This window comes from Rhynchophorus ferrugineus, unplaced genomic scaffold, assembly GCF_030347505.1.
Source record: "Rhynchophorus ferrugineus isolate W39M unplaced genomic scaffold, kcgeb_rfMv2 rfM10, whole genome shotgun sequence".
NCBI classification, from domain to species: Eukaryota; Metazoa; Arthropoda; class Insecta; order Coleoptera; family Curculionidae; genus Rhynchophorus; species Rhynchophorus ferrugineus.
In genome coordinates this window covers 31,571,753-31,595,374 of record NW_027472589.1, presented here as the reverse complement: position 1 = coordinate 31,595,374, position 23,622 = coordinate 31,571,753, and the positions used below count along the sequence as shown (strand labels likewise).

The 23,622-nt window shown below is 33.2% G+C and overlaps 1 protein-coding gene across 1 annotated transcript in view; it reads left to right on the top strand.

Moving 5' to 3' along the window:
* The first annotated feature begins 495 nt into the window (after positions 1-495).
* acj6 (abnormal chemosensory protein 6) overlaps positions 496-23,622 on the top strand; it is a 112,780-nt gene continuing 89,653 nt past the window's right edge. The window contains exon 1 of the mRNA XM_076415619.1: positions 496-1,007. Within this exon, the coding sequence (XP_076271734.1) occupies positions 858-1,007 (150 nt within the window). The 5' untranslated portion in view covers positions 496-857. The remainder of the gene's footprint in view (positions 1,008-23,622) is intronic.

Sequence of the window (23,622 nt, the reverse complement as noted above, 5' to 3'; positions counted from 1 at the left end):
TACGGTCATTAAAAATCTATATCCTTTCACTAATAATTATACTGCTAAACATTTATTGAATCAATTAACATTAATATATTAACAATTATTTAATTAAAATGGACTAATTTTATTCAGAATTTCCCATTTTTCTTCGCGAATATATTTATAATTATGTAGATTATGAAATTAACACACAAAAGGAATTGTTTTTCTAAAATAATCGGGATTACATATCAGAATCGATTTCCTGTTATGAATGTGTGTAGAAGAAACAGTGGCTCAAATTCGAATCAGATTTAACCATTCATTCATCCGTCCTTTTATTTACCCCTTTCGATAACTATTCAAAAATCCATACGCCATCCAAAATGCCACTAATTTGTCGGAGGCGAATGCGGCTTCAAAGGGCGGGCATCCCGAGTCGGCGCCTGCGCCCCCACGTCACCCTCGCACAACGGCCCTCGCAACTCCAATGGCAGCCGCGTCAGTCGACGATCAGGCCTGCCCGCGCCGCCACATCCCCACCGAACGGTCGCGATCGCTTGATCCAGCCTCAAGCCAACAAGCCAGCCCCCCTGAGCGCTCCGATCAACGCACGACCCTGATCAAACCTGGCCGCTGGTCCCTCCGACCAGATCCTGTCGTCGGACCGGCGTTATGAACGCTGTTGCTGTCATAGACCGCGCCAGATCCGCGACCAGTGACCGATCACGTCCCACGCGCTCACGTGACCACTTTCAGTGATCCGATCTCGTCGTCGAATGTTTCCGTCTGTGACTGGATAAGTTGGTGATCTTCCGAGACTCTGAGAACGATATCGGTGGTGCGTACGGAACAGTTTTTGAGACTGAAGCGAGACAGAGCGGGAAGCGAACATGTATTCGCCCGATAAAATGATGGGTACCAAGGCGCCCACGGGCCTACACGGTCCCATAACGTCTTCAGGAGCTTGCTTCGCGGGTCGCTATTCTCCTACGTACAGAAGCCCCGATCCGATGCCCAGAAGATGTATGCCAAATCCGTCGGTAAGATATCTCCATGAACTTTATTGTATGATATTGTATAAGGAAAAATATATCAACATTTATCCTAAGATATCATTACGAAAATCACAATTAACTTAATCTAATTATTTATATTCTTATAGAAATATTTTTCATATAATTAATAATTTTAAGTCACTTGTTTTTATACAACAATCTCAATAAAGCTATAAAAATATCTTACCAAAATCACAATTAACTTAATTCTTATAGAATTATTTTAAATATAATTATTAAGTTTAAACCATTTATTTTGTTTCTTCCAATAGAGTTACGGTAAATCTATAAAACATACCTATAATTTTAATAAAATAAATTAACTAAAAATCGAACGTCTTAATACCATTATTTACTTCACTATTGAAAAGCAATTATATTAAAAGTACTTCTAAAATACAAATACATATTATTTTATTAATAAACACTACAAACAAGATGCAGAACAAACACGTGAGTACTTTCTGGTCCATTTAAATGGTGAATATATTATTAGAATATTATATCTATTAAATTACTAATTAATATAATAAAATAAATGATATTTAAATCCTTTTTAATACTTTAGTACTGTTATATATTCTTGCATAATGTAATGGTATGTGGTAACCGTCTTGTTTTTGTATTAAGTTCTTCTGCATTTGTTATATCTAGCTTTTCAGCTATAATATTTTACTTTTATTTAAATATTTCTTATTGTTATTATAGTCTAAAATTGTTTACAATATGTTATCCAATTTCACCTCAAAAACTTTAATAAATTAAATGAAAATTAACTCAACCAATCATCAAACTTCTTAATACCATTCGTAATTTAATAATTATTATATTAAAAACATTTAAAAAACAATACATATTATTTTATAAATAAACAAAAAACAATGATAAGAAATAAACAAGTTAGAAAATGTACTTGATTTATGTATATATAAATTACTTACCACACCATTTAAATTACGATTATTTTATTGGAATGTTATATCTATTAAATTACTAATTAATATAATAAAATAATTTGTATACAAACGCTTTTTAATACTTTAGTGTAATTGAAACCCTTTCATAATACAACGGTATATGATAACCATCTTCTTTTTGTCTTAAGTTTTTCTGCATTGCTTGTATCTATCATTTCACTTATACTGTTACTTAGATAATATTTCTTGTTAATTTTTACTATTTTTATTTACACTTTCTATTCCTATTTGATTTATTATTTCATAACGTTAACAAAATAATTATTATATTAATATCTAAATTAAATATTTCTTGAACCATTATTTTCATTTAAATTATTGACGAACAGATTCTTTAATTATTAATATGACATACATTTTAGTTATTAGATTGTAAATACCTGGTATTTACTACTAATTTGATAAATTGGTTAATGAATATAACATATCATGAGAAATCACGGTAAATAATATACACGGTGTTTTTATATTTTTAAAACATAGTTTATTCAAATTTTATAAACATTATAAGGGTTTTATTATTACATGCCTAAATTATTTTATTCATATTAATATACGGTCATTAATAATTTTAGTGGTAAACATTTATTAAATCAATTAATATTAAAATATTATTATTTATTGAATTAAAATGAACTAGTTTTAATCAAAACAATGAAATTGAGAAAGTTTCATGAATGGTTACGTCAACTGCTCTATTTACTAATTTTATTTTGAATATACACGGGCAAAATATTTTAGTATTCTGCGTATTATAAATTTAATATCGTTTCCAAAACCGTTCTTTGACTTTAATATAAGTTATATAACATACATTTATAGCTTGTTATTAATAACATAACATAACATAACATATAATAACTGTTAGCAGTACATATAATATCATGAAAATTAGAGTAGATTGTAGAAATACGTTTTTTTCGCGTTACTATTACCTAGTAATCAGAATTAAAAAGGAACTAATTATGGGTAATAAGGTGAATATTGTAACAATTTATTCTGCGTCGATGCTTTTTATCAGTTTTGTGAGAATATCCGCTGTTTAGTAAACCAAATTAAATACAATTTTAAGAGTTAGAACTACTTATATATACACTCACATATTAGTAAATTGTAATATAATATATTTAATATAAAATTTTTTGTGTAAGATATATTGCTTTATATTTTTGCTTGTTTTCAAATAATTATACTTATTAATACATTTAAAGATATTTATAGTTAGTTATAGTAATTTGTATTCATATATTTTTGTATTTTGTATAGTTTATCAAATGGTTTGAAATTAAATATATTAAATTGAATTTTTACAGTAATTTGATATCAGAAATTGACCAAATAGATCAAGCTCTGACCATCTGTCATAAAGCAAGCTCTTAAAAGTTACAGCAATTATTTCTAAAAAAGAAAGATTGATAAGTGTATGATTTGAAGTCAGGAAGTATCTTTAAAAAAAACTTGGAGTGTAGTGATGGTTAGAATATACTTTGAAAGACTTCGTGTGTTAGAAGAAGATATATTTTTGAAATATTTTTGTATAATATACCATTATATAGTGAAAATTATCATTGTTTATTGAAATTATTCAAAATTTTCAATTCACAAGAATAAAGTCATAGAAAAAGCTTCACATAGACAGGATAGGGGTCGGAATAAGTGATAATCTAAAGGGACAATGTCCGATGAATACGGAGAGTGGAAATACAGTGTTTCTCATGTCATTTAGATCCTTGTTGATTGTATTCCATAATGGTTAGCTGAGACCTTTCTATTTCAATTTATAACAAACTGTCATGACGATTTAGTTGGGTGTAAAATTTTCTCCGTTTTTTTTGTACCATCGGAATTTTGAGAGACTTTGTAGAAAAACGGATAACTGAAACAGGATAAAGCAACCTTACCATAAGTTTCTAGAAGTTCTTGATGGGCTACAGCAGCAGATTACAAATCAAAGATCAAAAGTAATGAATTAAAATCATACATTACAACCAGAATGTTTACAGTCAAACAAGAAGAAGCTTACTCTACAATAAAAGAAGTTAAAGCAGGTGTACCACAAGGAAGTGTACTGGGACCAATGCTTTATCTACTTTACACTTGTGATATACCACAAATAGAAAATATCACGATGGTTACATTTGCTGATGATACTGCGATTATAGCTGTCGGACACAATAGTGAAGAAGCCTCACGAAAATTACAACAGGCAAGTGACAATGTAAATAATTGGACACAAGCTCGGAAAACAAGAATTAATGAAACTAAATCTGTACATGTACAGCTCACCTATAAACAGACCGTACAAGCACCAATAACATTAAATAACACTATCATTCCATATAGCAACAACGCTAAATATCTCGGAATGAATCTCGATGCAAAACTTCGTTAGAAGGAACATATTAAGAAGAAAATAAAAGAACTGGAATTGAAATATAAAAAAATGTAATTATCAGTGCATAATAAATTACTATTATATAAGCAAATACTGAAACCTATATGGACATACGGAATTCAGTTATGGGGATGTTCTGCAATGATTAACATAAGTAAAATACAACCTTTCAGAACAAAGTCCTGAGAGGTATTGTGGATGCACCCAAATACTATAGGACTGATTACCTACATCGAGACCTTCAGATACCCACAGTCAGTCAAAAAATCAAGAGAATTGCAAAGGGGCATGAGGAAAGACTCCATTCTCATACGAATATCGAAATATTGCAACTTTTGGATACCACCAGAATAGGACTCAGACTCAAAAGAATCAAACCATCTGATCTTGTATAGTGTGCATTATTTCACCAGAGACTGAGTTAGGGCCGATGGGTCCTCTTAGTATCTGGGTAGTTATATACCTAGATTAAGTTATCTTAAAGACAAATTGTAGGTTAGATGGAAACGACTAGTAACAATGTATTAATTAAATAATAAAAAAAAGTAATGAATATCGAAAATGTTATTTACATGGATATGGTTGATCAAAATATATGCAAGCACCTAATAAATATAAATTTATTAATATTAATTATACATTAATAATGAACCATTCATGACCTACCACTTTTCTACAGTAAATTTACCTCTTACTTTAAGTTCTGGATGTTTCCTCTCTGTAACTTGTTCATAATGGCATTTTATTTTGTTGAACGTAAGATACTTGTTCGTATTTTCAAAATCCATTAAAAAAATACTCGAAAGGAGTCGGTGTTCTGATCTCCTAACATACATATCTAAAAAAACAAGAAAATATTCCAACGTTAAAACAACTGATTGTAAATCGATCGAATTCGCATTTAAATAATTGAACAAAAGAATCAACGTTGGCCTGTTTTGTTTCCATTACGCGTTAAACGAGAAAGTAAAAGCGGCCGGCGCTATTGCATTAATAATATTGTTTATGTTTTTGCTTTAAAATAATTCTTGCTAATTTATTAATGAAATTTCGGCTAATTTTAGCGACCTTTTTTACCGGCAAAAAGTGTCGATTCGCGAGACCGTTGGATTGTTATAATCCTATTTTCAGCCAGATCTATTGTTATTGTTATTACGATTACGGTAATTACGGTAATTTATTCATATAAACGTAATCTTATGAAGGCTAATTATCGTTAGGTTTTCGCTTTTGTTTGCCAACTTTTGATACGTTTGTCATGTATTTTGTTAGCATTAACAGGTCATTTTGTTAACAATGCACAACAATGAAAATATTTCGACCTTAAAATCAGATTTTTTATCATATTATTTAATTGTCCTTAGTGATTTCGACAAAGTGCCCAGCGGGTAATTAGTTTTTCTTATGATAACTATTGTATACATTTTTTAATAACATCTTTATTAGATACGCTTAGTACAATCTTAATTTACAATGAATTTATTACTATTTTTCCTATGTACTTGGATGAATTAACAAGCAAGACGAGTTATAATTATTTATTAATTATTAACTTATAGCTATAGTTTACACTAAAAATACACACTAAATGTTTACACAAGTTCGTATGGTTTTGTTCGTTTCAATCTCCTGACATCCTGCGCGCTGTCCATCAGTTGTATTGCTTCCACGTTAGTATGATTTAGTAATATTCTTTCGTGTTTTAAGGCGAAATCCGGCACAACTTCGCAAATCCATTTGATTTCCAGGTCATCGTGCAGTTCTTCATTGGTTACATAGCGATAAGCATTGGTAATCAATCGAAGAACCTTATTTTGACAGCGCTGTATGACTAACTGATTTGAATTTTTAATGCAACTCCATATTTGCACCCCATAGGTCTAAATTGGCTTTATAATTGTATTGTAGATCAACCTCTTTGATTTTAGATTAAGTTGAGAGTATCTTCCGACTAACCAGTATAGTTGTTTTATTTTGGTTCTAATGTGTTTTGCTTTTTGTCTAACGTGATGTTTCTAATTTAATCTACCGTCAAGATGGATTCCAAGGTATTTAGCTGATTCTGCTTGAGGAATCGGGCATCCATTGAGTGATGTAATTAAGTTTTTATTATTTCGCCTTAATGCAAAATTAACGTGGACAGATTTGGAGCTATTAAGTTGAATTTTCCAATCTTTTGTCCATTTATAGATTTTGTTGACTGCCACTTGCACTTTTTCTATTGCCCTAGGCAGAGATATATCTTTTGCCATATTAACTGTGTCGTCAACAAAGGTTCCAAGAAGTGTTTCTTTTGTTGTTGGAATGTCAGCAGCGTAGAGCAGATACAGGAGGGGTCCTAAGACGCTACGTTGTGGAACTCCAGCCGAGATATTTTTAAATGTCGAGAACGCCATTTCGTGCGATTGTATGCATGACAAGTAGAAAATAATTCCATTTCATATGTGCTTTCCGGTGTAAAATATTTTAAAGTAGTAATATATAGTGGTTGTTGGGTAGATATTCAACCCTATCTATATAAAATAAGCCTTATTTTTAGCAAAAAATCTTGAAACCAATGCGGACTTATAGTGTTCAACTGTTTGGGGCTGCACCAGCTAAAGAAATATTGTGATACTCCGTGTTACATTCATAACGATAATCTGCGTAAGGACCTGAAGGTAGAACGTGTCGATAACGTTATCAAGAATTATGCCGAAATACATGAATAGAGGTGTCTACGTCATAGAGGTCCATCAGTACGTCATTTTTGAGGTTCTCCAGCTCCTGGATAATGATGGTTTAGTCAGCAGATTAAAGAGATTAAATCCATTTGATATAGTTCAGTGAAGTGAGGTTCTCCAGCTCCTAGATAATGATGGTCTAGCCACCAGATTAAGGAGATTAAATCCATTTGATATAGTCCAGTGAAGTTATTAGTAACATAAAACTCAATGCACATTAAAAACAGTGACATACATGTTAAACCTAAAGGGGTTGATCGTTGAATAATAAAATCGTTTCTTTGTGCTTATTTTAACAGAGTAGTAAATTAGGATAATAACAAATAGCTTGCTGGTATTAATTTACTAGGTTGCTATGATAAATACTAATAAAAATACTCTTACTCTGAAGTCTATATATGTCCATTAATCAGGTCTGATCTAAGTATTGATTTGTGCAACAATGTCTTGTTATTTTGCCTGCGGTTCTTTCGCCCAATATTTAGTTACAAATATAAATCATGAAAATAAGTCCTTATATACAACAGGCAGTTTATTTCTTGAACAACAATTTTTGAACATTTCAATCCAAGTATTTGATGTATATATATATATATATATATATATATATATATATATATATATATATATATATATATATATATATATTAATTATGTTGAAGATATTGCTGAAGTTCTGAAATGAGTACGGAAGTGTTAAAAATGCTTATATTAAAATAGAATCCAATAAATTGTGATTAAAAATAATTTTCGCCACTCTATTACTATAATTGTGAAGCCAATTAATTAATTTATGCTAATTTTATTTTATTATAAAAATGAGATGCTGGATTACAAAACTTGTACACTAATGGTGCGAAAAGAAAACGAACTATATAATTTACTATTTATTATGTAGAAAGCTAAAAGATATAAAATATGTATCGCCAATAAACAAAATAGAAAATGTATAGTAAAATATTCCATTTTATTTATCCAAGGAACAACCAAAATGATGCGTTTCTCCGGATGAACGTGCACCAAAGGAGGTCAAGTTTTGTCTGTCTGCCAAAAACGTCATAGCCACAGTGTTTTATAATTACCAATTATCTTGAAAAAGGTAAAAGAATCAATCAGATTTTGGAGATATTTCATATCGACTAGAAGCAAAAACGACCACATTGTGTGAAGACAATAATGTTGTTCTATCAAAACAATGCACAGGTACACACGTGTGAATGCTGTGTGAATGTCAAAAATACATAAATCGGGCTACGAACTACTAACCTATCCGACATATTCGCCAGATTTAGTCCAAGCATCCGTTTCCTGTTTCCTAAGCAAATAATTGGGTAGTAACAGATTTGGGCAGCATCTTGAGTGCCTCGAGAAAACCAATCATTTGGAAGGAATTAAGAAAATGGAAAAACGCTTGACTAGAGTCTCCTCTTTACCAACTAGGGTTTATCTGGACAGAACCTAATGTTTCACGTGGACTCTGAACCATGGTGCTTGACATTAAGCCCACAGAGTGACGAGTGACCAACTTGGGATCATCCCAGAAGACATCCGGTTAGCCTGACGAACATAAATTTACGACCATGTCGCAGCAGGATCCGATATATCGCCTTGACTACTTTGCCAACAAAGCCTGTTTGATTTAAATGCCAGATGCTATATCAGATATTTCTCTTTTGACTATCACTTGTTGCAGTCGATAACCTGGAAAAATCACAACTTAATGTTTTCATTTTTGAACAGTGGATAATACTATGAACAAATTTTAACCCCACACACATTGATTTCGTAATTAATTGCGTAACAAGTACGCCCCTGCTTCCGACTGCGTTACATGACGGTGCCATAATATTTTCTTTTGGGGTAAAACTGTAAATATCAATAAGCAAAAAGGGGTTTCGATAGGAAACGTATCTGAACATTTGGGGAGCCACGATTGCCACTTCAAATATGAGTAATTGATAATCGATCTCCGATGTTACGAAATGATTTCGTTCCGAAAGGTCTCGGCAGGCCGCAGGACAGCGTGGCGCTCACGAAAAAAAAATCAATCTATCTTCCGTGTACGGTTCTAATTCCCATTGTACGAGGACAGTGTGATAAGTCCGGTTTTTTTTGAATGTGTTAACGCTTATAATATATTTTTAATTTATAACATTGTTACTAGTCGTTGCCGACTAATCCACAATTAGTTTTTACAATAATGTGAATCTACGTTTATATCAAGTGGGACTCTTTGGCCCTTAGTCTCTGGAGTAATAATATGTATGTATTAACACTGATGTTTTTCCTTCCAGCGAAATTTTGCGTCAAGTTTCATTCTGAGATACGTAACGCTGTTGCTATATGGAATGATATTATTTATTATAATTGGTGGTTGAACCGTCTAATTATAAGCGAACTTCATATGCACAGATTTACTTTCGTTAACTTATATTCCAGGTTTGGCCCCATTTGTTTATATTTTCATTTGTTTATTGTCACAGCAAGAAGCGCAGTATCAGAAAATATAGCCATCGTCATATTTTTCAGCTATGGTATATCACATGTGTAGAATTAAAGCATTGGCCCCAGTACACTTCCTTTTGGTACACCTGCTTTAGCTTCTTTTATTATAGAGTAAGCCTCCTTTTATTTGACTATAAACGTTCTGGCTGCAATGAAAGATTTTAATATTTCAATATATTGTTTTGGTAACCACCTTATCGAAGGCTTGTGCTACCTACATCCAACAATATAACTGATACCACTTGACTTTCATAGTCCTTTTAAATTACGTTTGTTATTCTCTGCACCAGGTGTTGTTGATAATTGTTGAATGTCTCAATGTTAATAAACCCAAACAAATCATAGTGATACCTTTAGTGTCATCTTAGAAGACTTAGATGACATGTAGGCAAATATATATGTTAATAAAAATTAATTATCTGTGACAGGACATTTTTATTATCCCAAAACTCCATTAGTATTGAAACAAATTATTATGATACAAATTACATTATCGTTCTGCACTTTGATGAGAGTTCTCGAGTTTCTTACGAAGTATCCAACATCACAAGTGAGTTAAAGATGCATTTTTTTAAAATTTAATATAAATGTATTAAATATTTTCTCTTGATATGTTTATTTGATATAATATATTTTTAATAATATGAATAATTTTACATTAATGTGCATACATTATAATTTTAAGGTTTTAGTTGTTTTCAAAGGCAAAAATTAGTTTATACTGTGGGTGTTATTATTGACAGGTAGTTCTGGAGATTATTATTTGTGAACCGTTCTATGAGGATTTTAAAATATACCACCGATTAGATTAGAATAATGACGATTAAAATACACACATTAATAGATTAACTGCCAAGAAACTCGAGAACTCTCAACAATTTGCAGAACGATAATGTAATTTGTTTTAGTTAAACACGGTTTTGGGATAATATAAATGTCCTGTCACTAATAATTAATTTTTACTAATATTTAATTTGTCTACATGTTATCTAAGTCTTCTAAGATGACACGACTGCTACTTCTTCTATTCTACGATGAGATGACAAGAGTATTAATATGATTTGTTTGGTTTACTAACACTGAGACATTTAACAATAATCGACAACATCAAGAGGTCAAGTATCAGTTATTTTCTTGGATGTAAGTAGCACAATTCTTCGATATGTGGCTACCAAATCAATATATTGAAATATCAAAATCTTTCATTGCAGCCAGAATGTTCAAAGACAAATAAAAAGAAGCTTACTCTACAATAACGAAAGAAAGAAGAAAAATAACGAAAAGAACCATTACCAAATAACATGCAAACCAAATACTATTCAGTCCTAGTATAAGTACTCTTCTATAAATAATTACAACAGAGCAAATGTGAACAATATAGTAAGACAATAAGGGCGCTACAATAAAGACATAAATATTAAAAGAGATATGTTTATTAGAAGAGAGATGAGAACTGTACGCGTTGGTACCGAGGAATGTGTCCTCGATATTCGAAATGCGTCCTTTTGTAATCGGCGCCAAGGGTGGAAAGGGTAGCTAGTTCGGCCAAACTGACAAGACCATTCATGAGTCGCTAACAATATGTATATATATATATATATATATATATATATATATATATATATATATATATATATTATAAGTTGAAAATAATACATGTTAAAAGATATCATGATGTAAAAGTTTGTACAATTCCCTCGTTAACAACCATTCATTAATTTTGGTCTTCCCACGAAAATGACCGCGCCTCTTCGTCCCATCCACTATCCACCAATATCGTCTAATAACAGTTGACTGTGCGGCACGCTTAAAACAGACATATAATCAGCTGGCAGCACTTGTCGCCTTTCCCACGGTGCTCCACTGTCGCCAACCTATTATTAATGCACCGTTAACGGATGATTATATTCCTGGTGGTCGCAACCCCCCGTCCGCCTCACCTCCCGTACCCCGCACGGGGGCACGGTCATCGGGGGAGGCATCGGAGTTCCGTGGTGGTAGAGCGAGCGGCTCGAAATTTTTGCGTATCGCTCGCTTCTTTAACAATGCATGCGCAAAGTTCGATGCAGTCCGTCGATGACGGAGACCGCTAATTTATCGGGGAACAGCCGCCAGAGGGCGCTCGAATTAAGAATTCCGTAACTAATAACGTAGCCTTTAATTTGGAATTGTAAACTTCGCTAAAGGGTTTCGAATTACGGGAATGTGTGTATGTACTTGGCGGCGTATAAATATGTATGGGCATTTTTTTTCGATCTCATTTCCTCTTGTTCGCCTCTGTTCTGCGCTATGGCAATCTGCGTCAGAACAATAAACCACCGTGTTTTCCATCTTCCAAACTGTTCGTTTATTGTATTTTTCTTCAAATGGAGAGCTTCAGTCTGTAGGCGCAGCTCCCATTCTCCTACATCAATATATTGCTGAGGTTGGGGATATCGCACCTCTTGAGCATTGTGCGTTGTTGTCCTCTTATTCTACTCAGCACCAATAGAAGCTCGTTGTGTACGATGCCTCTGATAGTCTATCCTAACAGGTCAATTCAAAAGTCCCCGGCCTGACACATAGATGGCGCTATTAGAATTAAATCCATATGTTCTTAGTTAACCCTAAGTGAAAACACGCGTGTATAAATTTGACAGTTGTCGGATCAATAGTTTGTGAATTATATCATTTTGAGTGAAGCTTTTGTTACTGTTAAAAATGGATAAAAAGGCATTTCGCGTGTTGATAAAATATTTCTTTTTGAAGGGAAAACATACAGTTGAAGCATAAACTTGGCTTGATGACGAGTTTTCGGACACTGCCCCAGGAATATCAACCATCAAGGATTGGTATCCTAAGTTTAGACGTTGTGAAACGAGCACCGAAGACGGTGAACGCAATGGACACCCAAAACAGAATTACCGACGGAAGCATTTGAAAAATCTACAAAATGATTTAGAATGACCGTAAATCGAAACTAAATGAAACAACAGACGCTCTAAGGATATCAACTGAACATGTACATCATATCATTCACGAATATTTGGGTATGAGTAAGCTCTGTGCAAACTGGGTGCCGCGCGAGCTCATTTTTGACCAAAAACAACGATGAGTTGATGATTCGGAGCAATGTTTGAAGAAGATCAAACGTAAAAAACCCGAGTGGAACATGGCTTCATCATTTCACTCCGAAGTCCAATCGACAGTCATCCGAGTGAACTGCACACGATGAACCCGCTCCAAAGCGTGGGAAAATGCAACAGTTGGCTGGCAAGGTTATGGCGTTTGTATTTTGGGATGCGCATGGAATAATTTTCATTGAGTACCTTTAAAAAGGAAGGATCATCAACAGCGACTATTACATAGCGTTGGACCGTTTGAAGCACCAAATCGCCGAATAACGGACGCATTTGAAGAAAAAGAAAGTGCTGCTTCACCAAGACAATGCACCGTAAAAAGTTGAAGGGTCGCTATAATTAGTGTATCACTCGTGAAGCAAATTATGTTGAATAAAAAAATCAATTTTGCCAAAAGAATGTGTTTCATTATGGTAGGCCGGGGACTTTTCAATTGACCTGTTACTTCAAAAAATGCGTTATCTAACTGTAAAAAGTCAAGTTTAGATTTCGCCGAATACAAAAACCGATAAATTATAACTAAAGTGCACGTCACCGTTTATCCCGTGGGAAGGGGGCCGTTCGACGACCTGAAAATCCGCGCCGAACGCCATCTGAAACCGACCGATTATAATAAAAGTGTGTCAACGGCTGAGAAAACGGGCCTGCATCATTGATGGACCACCTGAGCGCGAGCTCCGGCCTCATGCATTACTTACCGGATCCAGTTAGCGGTCCGGGATCCCCCCACCCCTCACCGTACCCGCGTTCCGTACCGTTCCGCGCGTCGGGACGCGATTTATATTACTTTTTGAGCCGCCGTCGCCTTTAAGAGTTTTGATTTTGCCTCGATTTTTTACGGTCTCTTTGTTTTATGGAGGTTTATTCGATGTTTCACTGTTTCTATCGAATGATAATGTTGCTAGTAAAGATTAAACTTATCGACATTATCTATACCTGTGTAAAATTATCTATATGAACGTTTGCGTATGTGCAAAACGTAATGTGTGTATTTTTAGAACAATTTTTATTAAGCAAGCAAAAATATTATTAGAGCATCATAAAATTTGTATCTATACTGCTGATATCCCAACAACAAAATAAACATTACTTGGAACACGACATAGTTAACCACCACCTTACCACGACATAGTTAACATGGCAAAGACGTCAACAATATCTATGAATGAGTTAGATAATGGCAAATACAGCTTTATACAAATATAGCTCTAAATCTGTCCATCCTAATTTTGCGGCGATATGACCAAAAATACTTACATCACTTGACCGATGTCCGATTCCTGAAGCAGAATCAGCTAAATACCTCGAAATATGTTACATCTCGATGGTATGGACAAAAAGCAGAGCAGATTAGACTCGAAGTCAAGCAACTGTACTGGTTAGCCGGAATATACTCTCAACTTGACACAAAATCAAAGAGATTGGTTTATCATTTAAATCACAAAGCCAATTTAGACCTATGGGGTGCAGATATGGGTTTACACTAAAATATCAAACCAACTAGTAATCCAATGCACCCAAAACAAAGTTCTACGATTAATTACCAATTTTTATCGCTACGTAATCAACGAAGACCTGCACGATTATCTTGAATTCAAATAGATATATGAAGTGATCCAAGATTGTGCTTTAAATTTAAAATAAGATTGCTAAATCACAGCAAAGTGGAAGCAATATGGCTATTGGATAACACGCAAGAAATCCGAAGATTGGAGCGATCCAAACCACACGAACTTGTATTAGTGTATAAGTGTATTCTTAACTTTAGCTTAAGTAATTTAGTTTGTTTTTTTTTTAATGTCCTAATCCCGTATTCGTCTTGCTTGTTAATAGTGCAAGTAAAACAGAATAGTAGTAATAAATTAAATTAAGAATGAACTAAACATATGCAATGTAAGATATAATTAATGATAAAAAAATTAATATCACCTGATTACTTAGATAATTTCGAAAAACATAGTTTTGAAAGTAATTCACAGGCTGTAGGAAGCTAGTGATGAAGAAATATTAATAAATTACAGTTTCTACAATAAAATCCCTAGAAGTTAATTGACAGATCCTGTATATAGCAAAATTATATTATCTATCACTAATTATCTAACTATAAATATCTACTAAAAATATTAGGTTCTAATAAGTCGATTAGCGATATCAATTGATGAAAATAAATGTTAACATAAAAAACGGTAATCATAGAATACTCAAAATTACCCATAATGCTCCCGTCCATCGTACAATAAAGTAATCGACACTTTAAACAATTCTACCATCAGATCTCATCTGGAAGCCCTATACCAGTCCCGTCCTAAATATGTGTTGCGAGACTGATATCCATACACTGAAAACAAGACATAAACTCCTTTTGATAGATATGCCAGTCCATGAAATACAAATCGCCACTCTTCCAATACATTTGTTATTTATTAGTTATTCTTTCCTTCTCAGTCTGATCCTTTTATCGCAGAGAAACATCGCGACTATACCACAAATTTTCATATTATAACAACACCTCCAACTATGCTTCATGGATTTATAGATTCACGTGCCATTTGAAATCCCTCTTCCTAAAAATCGGTCCTAAATATCACAAGAATTCGTAAATTAGAGAATTTTTTAGCAGCATCTACAGAAAGAAATACCCTGGATAGATAACAGAAAGAAGACTACTGCCGACTGAATGAAAGTCACTTTAGTTTATCTATAATCACCAATCTTCTAATGGCAAAGCTCTTCGCTCTTGATACAGATGTTAATTTTATTTTTGGTAGCTTCTTTGATTCTTTCTACACAGGAATAACTAACGGAAGGACCCTCTTACATGTCTTTAGGATTGTTCCCGCAAATAGTCACATTCACTTTTCACATTTCCCCTGTCTTTGGGAAACTAGACCACTTGAATTAGGACCTGCTAGATGAAAACAAATTGTGGGATACTAAGAAGATCTACTACGAAAGTTCGTAAAAATCAGATATCCTTCAGTAAATATAATCTATGTTGAAGGACCTTAGACTGGGACATTGCAAACTTACATACGAGTGGCTACTAAATAATGTATCTATTATTATAATAGTATATCTGTTATTGTAATAGATCCTAAAAGGACGACTTTAAACTTAATTATGATATTGCTCCGTTTATTACTCAATTGTCAAATTTAGTTTCAACAAGTGAGTGAAGTGGTGATTTTAATGAAAATGGGATATAACGACATGAAAGTTAATTGTTTGCCAGACTTATTGAATGAAACCCCATCTTTTACTCTCAAAAAACTCTCAGCAGTTGACAAATTATCCAGCCGTTTGTGTGCGATGCGATAAACCTAAGAGGATAAGAATTGACTGAAAACGCCATTTCGAGTAATTTCAACATCGCCCTTTCATTGCTTGCTTGGCAAAAATGCATATTTTCTGTGGTATTGTTATATAAAGTTCTACTATGAGAATCCCAAGCTTAAAAAGTTATGAAATGAAGAAACGCCGAATATTTATGGCCATAAAGCTTTCCTACACGTATATTATGATAAGCAAGGTATAATGTATTAGTAAATGAACACGTTTAACGACATATTGTAGCATAACTGATCAGCGAATAACAGACGCAAAATAATCCCCTTGCATGTCAACGTTCGTTCACACGTGTAAAATTTGTAAATAATACACGGTTACAGCTCAAATACGAACCTTCTGTACCATCTGATTACTACTTGTTTAGATTGATGCAGCACGGTTTGGCTAGCACAAAGTTACGAATTATCATCAACCCTCTAAGCAAAGAAAGATTGTTCTTTCATGACCTGTACTGTATGTTAGAATCTTAACATTCTAAATTACCATACAATCAATGTTACCAACTGTATAATATAGGAAATAAGGAACCGAAAACTATATCCAAATTAAGGAAAAAAACATCCGTTCTTTAGAGGACTGTTATTATAGATTGCCGACAGAGCTGAACTCCTTCATTATCATATTGTGACTTCTTGATTTTTTTTCCCGTTCTCAATAGAAATAGACCGAACGAAACCGACGCCGCGGAAACAAATTTAGATTACATGACTGATATAATTTGAGAGTAAGCGAGTTTTCCGTTTCTTCGTGGACGCGTATGGATAATAGATCATGATCGATAACGTTGTTTGTGGCCGGGAAGTTGGGTAAAACGCTGGTGTTTACATTTCTATTAGATAGAAACTCTAATAATAGTTAATGTCAAATGGATTTGTTTTCTTTTAATGTTCGAAATAAATATTGCACAATAAGCTAGAATTAGGGATGCCGAAAAGATATCGATATTTTTTTCAGAAAATATCGATATTTTTCCATACTTCCTCAAAATAAATTAAATACAATTATTAATAAACCTTTAAATTTGGTACTTAATTTTAAATGCTCATTATCAAAGGTTCTAAAAATATCAGTGCTTTAAAATATTTGGAGAAGATATATTTTTTTTAGGCGAATATTTCACTATTTTTATTTTTTCTTAAAAATATCGATATCTTTTTTTGTAAAATATCGATATTTATATACTTGGTGCAAAAAATATATCGATTTTCTTCTTTATACTTTATAACATTGCTATTTATTTACTTTACTAGGAATAACGTTTAGTTATTTCTGCAAAAAATCGATTTGAGGGAATAAGCGATGTTTGAAATAGTGACATTTTAAATGCGCGCTAAAACGCTAACAATCTGCGCGTTTTTTTAGTTGTTTTTGTTGCACTGAAACGTTTCTATAAGTACAGGCGTTAAGGATGTCGGTCAGTATTTGATTTCTATGTGATTACTATCTTGCCTCTAGCGTATTTGGCATATAAAACTCTCTTTTTCACTTCGTCAGTTTTTCAAGTTCGTTAAATGGCCTTTTGAGTGCTTTGGTTCATTTAACTTGTAATTCGTTTGAGTAAATTAATTAGTGTAAAGTAAGTATTTCATTATGTCATAAAAAAATTAACTTAAATCGTCAGTTGTGAGCAACCAGGCCACAGAATGAATGAGCAACAAAATAAAAGGCATCCAGCAGCAGTCCACTAAGAGAGCTAAGGAAAAGGTGACGAATAAATAAAGAATTATTGTATAGACTATGCTTATCAATCAAGAAAATATCTCCGAAGAGTACGAGGGTCACTATTTATATTTCGGGAATAGGAAAAAAAACAAATAGTTAAGCTGCGAATATCTTTTTATTATTTTTAAAAGTACTCTTAACTTTTGCATACGCTTCAACTAATTTTCAAAGCATTTATTCCATTCTGAATGAGGTATTTTCAAAACATGATTTTTGAACGCTTCAATAGCTTCTTCGGGCGATTAAAGTCGTTGACCACGCAGTTTATGGATGAACCACAAATTCGATGTTTTGAGTGCTGCAATAGTATCTTGTTTGAGCCGATGTGTGAGAACTCGCATTGTCTTGATGAAGAATAATCCGGTGTCTCTTGTTTGTTTTTCTTATCTCACCGAAGACTTCTTGCAAACAAATTGTTGTGTACCAATCAGAATTTACTGTTCTACGATCCTCTATATGCACTGTTGCTTTTTTCGGGCTCATACGAATATATTCATGATTCGTCACCTGTCACGATTTTATAAACGTCGAAGTACCGCGATTGAATTTCTTAAGCATTTCTTTGCATCAATCGACGCGAGCCTTTTTTTTGAGCGATTGTCAAATTGTGTGAGATCCAACGGGAATACAACTTTCATTCAATCAATTACATGAACTTTCGTTCATGTAAAATCGCATATATGCTGGTGAAACTAATGCTTAGGGATGCCTCAATCTCACAATAGGTGACATGACGATCTTGCTTAATCATTTCGCACACAGTATCGATGTTTTCTGACAAAACACCGAATGATACCGAACTACGACCACGATTGAATTCACTCACTGGCTTCATCGCCAAAAGTCAAATTAAGCTGATTCATAATGATGACTGATTCATTCTTGTGATAATCCACGTCGATAATCGTCGCACGAAATAGTTCACGATTCAGTTCCATTTTTTGCTGAGACGAAACTTTCAACTAAATATAAAATAAACAAATAGCGTCTGTGGGATAAAATTTTCTGAGTACGCATATCGTCAAAAATGTCAAACTTTACGATGGAACCGTTGGATGGACTCACATGACAACAGTGTTGCCAATTCCCGGATTGTAGCTTAATATATATCATAGTGTATTAATAGTTATGTTGGTGTATGTTTTATATATATATATATATATATATATATATATATATATATAAATATCAACAACAGTTACCTCATAAAGTATTAGAATCGGTCGGCCAAACCGTGCCATAAAAGCTTCGAAGAAAAAAAATATGGGAAGTAAAAAAAGGGCGATCAAAACAAGGTTTATAAGTCATAACGTTTATTGGGAGTGGGGCTATACGGTTCCCCGAAGGAGGAGGGCCGAAACGTAGAACGATCCGGTAAATTTTCCTTGATAAAAGTAAAGTATGGTCCCATAAATTTCGCAATGACCAATGTCCGACATATAGTGGCCATAAATTCATTTAACAACTTTAGTGGTTCTTGGCCGCGGCAATTTATCGTACCTTTGGGAGGCCACCCAGCGAATTTACTGTCAGTGGTAAATTTGTTCTAAGTAGTTACTTTAACTATTACTGGTTTGCGTTTAGTGCGCCTGGAGTTTCGCTGCACAGTCGCATATTCGATAACTAATTTTACGGCTCTAGAACTGTTTATTCTTGATTATCGCTATAAATATGGTAAGCAGCATGAAATAAAATAATAATGAAATAGTCAAATGTAAAAATTAAATATCAGAAAATATATTATATCATCCTTTCTATAATTTCTCAAATTATATTGAGACTTACTGTTTCAAAAAAAAATTCGAAAAGTTAAAATGTATTAATATATTCACCAATTCATGTACTTATTTCATTATTCAGTTTCTTATTCTTATTCTTATTTTTTTGCATTTTGAACGACGTTTGGTATGGAAAAAACATATAGTGACAAAACGCAAACAGCTTGGACTTAAACTAAACCAAATGTATTGGCTGATAGGGCGTAAATCTAAATTATCCTTAGATAACAAGGTTTTACTGTATAAGTCAATACTGATGAACTTATGGCATTGAACTGTGGGGTACTACTAAGAAATGTAATATAGATTTCCTCCAGAGGTTCCAGAATAATATGCTGCCAGTCATTGTCGATGCCCCATATTACATCTCCATCAAACTGATTTAGAGCGATATCCTCTTAGAACCGACAACGAGTGTAATTCGAAGTGTTACTTCGAAGTAGTTTGAAAGACTATTAGTGCATCCCAATGCACTGGCTACACAGTTAACAGTGCACGATGACAGTGAATTGCGTATGCTCAAACGCAAACTGCCATACGAACTGATTAATAGACACATAGAGTGAGATTTAATAATCTCTAGAATAATCTCTAGAATAGGCTTTAAATTAAGTTACAATAGTATCTATATTAATATTTACATTATATGTTGTACAGCACATCACTTGCTGAAGTGATCTTCTATATGTCAGGATGGTCATATTATTGTATTCTTATAACTATAGTTATATAGATTTATTCTTAGATGTAGCACAAGCCTTCGATGAAATTGGGCATGAAGGCCTTGTTCATAAACTACAGAAAATGTTACCAAAACAACGTACCGAACTGCTAAAATCGCACATTACAGTTTAGGGTTAAACAAGAACAAGCTTACTCTGCAATAAAAGAAGCTAAAGCAGGTGTACCACAAGGAAGTGTACTGAGGCCGATGTTTTATCTACTCTTTGTGATATACCACATATAGAAAATATTACGATGTCTACATTTGCTGATCATACTGCGATTATAACTTTCAGAGATAATGGTGAAGAAACTACACGAAAATTACAACAGGCCAGTGACAATATAAATAATTGGACACAAGCTTGGGGAATAAAAATTAACGAAAGTAAATCCATGCATAGGCAGTTCAGCTAGAATCAGACCATACAAGCACCAATATCATTAAATAATACTATCATTCCATATAGAAACAACGCTGAATATCTCGGAATGAATCTTGATACAAAACTTCGCTGGAAGGAACACATGAAGATGAAAAGAAAGGAACTGGAATTGAAATATAGGAAAATGTATTGGTTAATTGGAAGAAAATAATAATTATCAGTACATAATAAACTGCTATTATAAGCAAATAACCTATATGGACATATGGTATATTTTAAATGAGGACATCCACAAAGATGTAAGGCTACCAACGGTTTGCGAAAAAATATTAAGAAAGCTTGTTTTGAATAAAAACGATATAGCTAAATCATACGGGAATATTATGGTTTACCAGTGGGAGGGTCGTTCATCAAACTCTAGTTGGTTTGTGTCTTGAATGTTAGATATGAACTTGAAGAATAATATTAAGGAAACATTATTATTGGAGATAATAAGTAATTGTAACATGTGTTTATGTGCGTATCTTTAACGCTCGAAAATTCTAAATCCTAGATCAGTACAAAAAAACGCTATTTAACGAAATCAATTTCTTGGACTAACACATGGTTTGAACCACATAAAAGTACCTACAGTCATTTCGAAGAGATCCCACATACTGGAAGACGACGTGGAAATTCTATTTTTATCACTGATCGATAAGCCTTCCTCCGCTTGGGATTGACGGGTGGTGGTAAGTGGGAAGGACGCGTGGCCGAGGGGGGTGGGGGGATGTCGGTCGAAATTAAAAGCAATTTTTTAATTGAAACGTTCGAGAAAAGTTCGGCCGCCGCCCGTCCCGTCATATTCGAATTTCGGGCGGAGATCCGAGAACTTTTTCGACGGCGAAACTTTTTAATTAATAGACGAAAACGACTTGTTAATTATTCACCGGGAAAGTTGGTGAAACAATTTGATCTACAAAGGATTTCGGTTTGATTTTTTTCGACGAATCTTTTGTCGAAAGAGTCTCCGTTTGTTGCGAGTTGGGGGATGAATTTTTCAATACGCTTCAGCGACAAACTTATTTCCATGACGGGGATGGAATAGTTACCGGGTTACCTGGAGAACTTTTTTAATAATAGGGTTTCAGTATCACGAGAGTCCGGTAAAAACGACCATTTTTTGAACATAATTTTAACGATTTAAGTTCAATGCTTGTTAATTAATATTTAAATGGTCCGTAACTAATCTACATATAAAAATGAATTACTGTTCGACAGTTTCGTAAAAACTCGAAAATATCTACACCGATTTGGCTGATATTGGTTTTGAGATATTTGTGGAAGCCCAAGGAAGGTTTATGAAATGAGAAAATATGAAATAATAGAGAGGAAAATAGTAAAAACAACAATTTTCGTTTCCCATAAAAAGCGTTATCAATAGTTTCACAGTCACAAAGGAATAACATTTTTCTCAATTGTCAAGTATGTATGGGTGCATTCTAAATTGTATTTTGTGTTTAAAAATGTTGAATAGTGATTAAAACTGCCAGTCACTATTATCCAACCGAGATTGGAATATATAATGTATTAAACATTGATCATATTTTCTGAGTATTGAGCCTTTAATAATTTACCACGATTTATATTTCAAACAAATGTAGGTCTTTCTTAATTCAATAACGTGAAAAATAATGACGTACATGTCAAATACAACGATATAAGTAGATTTCGAACCCTGTACTAATTGCGGTCGAGTAAACATTTACCAAGAGTTGAACTGCAATATGTAGTGATTGTTTATTGTAAAGCATATTTTATAAATATATTTCACATATGGTAACAAATGTAGTATGTGTTTACTTTTATAATAATAAAAGTTAATAAATGTTAATAAACAATGCCAAACATTAGGCGAATTGACTTCAGTCTAAGTCAGTGTGACTGAGGTCTGAGGTAGTGGTATTGCCCACCAAAAAAAATATCGATATTTTGATATTTAAAAAAATATCGATATATCGGAGGAAAAAAATATCGATATTTTTTCTGCAATAAGTATACAAATTATTTTTTATTCTTTTTTATAGAAAATATATCGATATTTTTTCTAAATCCCTACTTTGAAGTCGTAGAAACCAATTAAAATGTGCGACGAGCTAACTCACATGCTAACCACACTGATGATCAAGGACAGATGAAATATTTTTAACAAAAAAATTGAACCGACTTCAAAACATAAATAAGGAACTCACTAAACTTGGGTTCGATTTGCCCTCCCCCATAAACCACAACAAATACTGAAAATAATAAAAAAAGAATTTTGAATAGCGGTCCTTAATTGACTGAGATACCGGCGAACATACATTTAAAAAAATACAATCGAACATAGGACCTCCTCCCTTTTCGAAGTCGGTTAAAAATAGTCGTAGTGGTGTATCACAATTGCGTTTAGGAGTGACTTGAAATGACATAAAACAAGATGACGTAGAAGTAGATGATACGAAGTTCACCACGTCATCTAGTGTTTGGATAATTATTTAGTTTTTGAGTTGAAACATATACGAGGAATGAACATGACTTAAGTAATCACAATAATCACAAAACTATTGATTTACAATAACAATATAAAATGGAGAGATATTAAAAATAAAACACAAATCACAACAATTCTCCATATTAAGTCAAACACCAGTCAAAACCACCTGACGATTCTATTTTCTCGAAATTATTTGTATCATTTATAAATATTTCATAGCTATAAATCTAATTTCCCTACCAATACCACAAATACTTCAAATTTAACACTTGATTCGTTTATATTGGGATTCTTTGTATCAAACAATGACTTATAATCAGTTCAGTTTCGAAATATTGAAACTTCCTTGCAAATCTTGAATTTTGCCTACAATCAACAATTAAGGAGATTTAGTTTAAAAATCCACAAA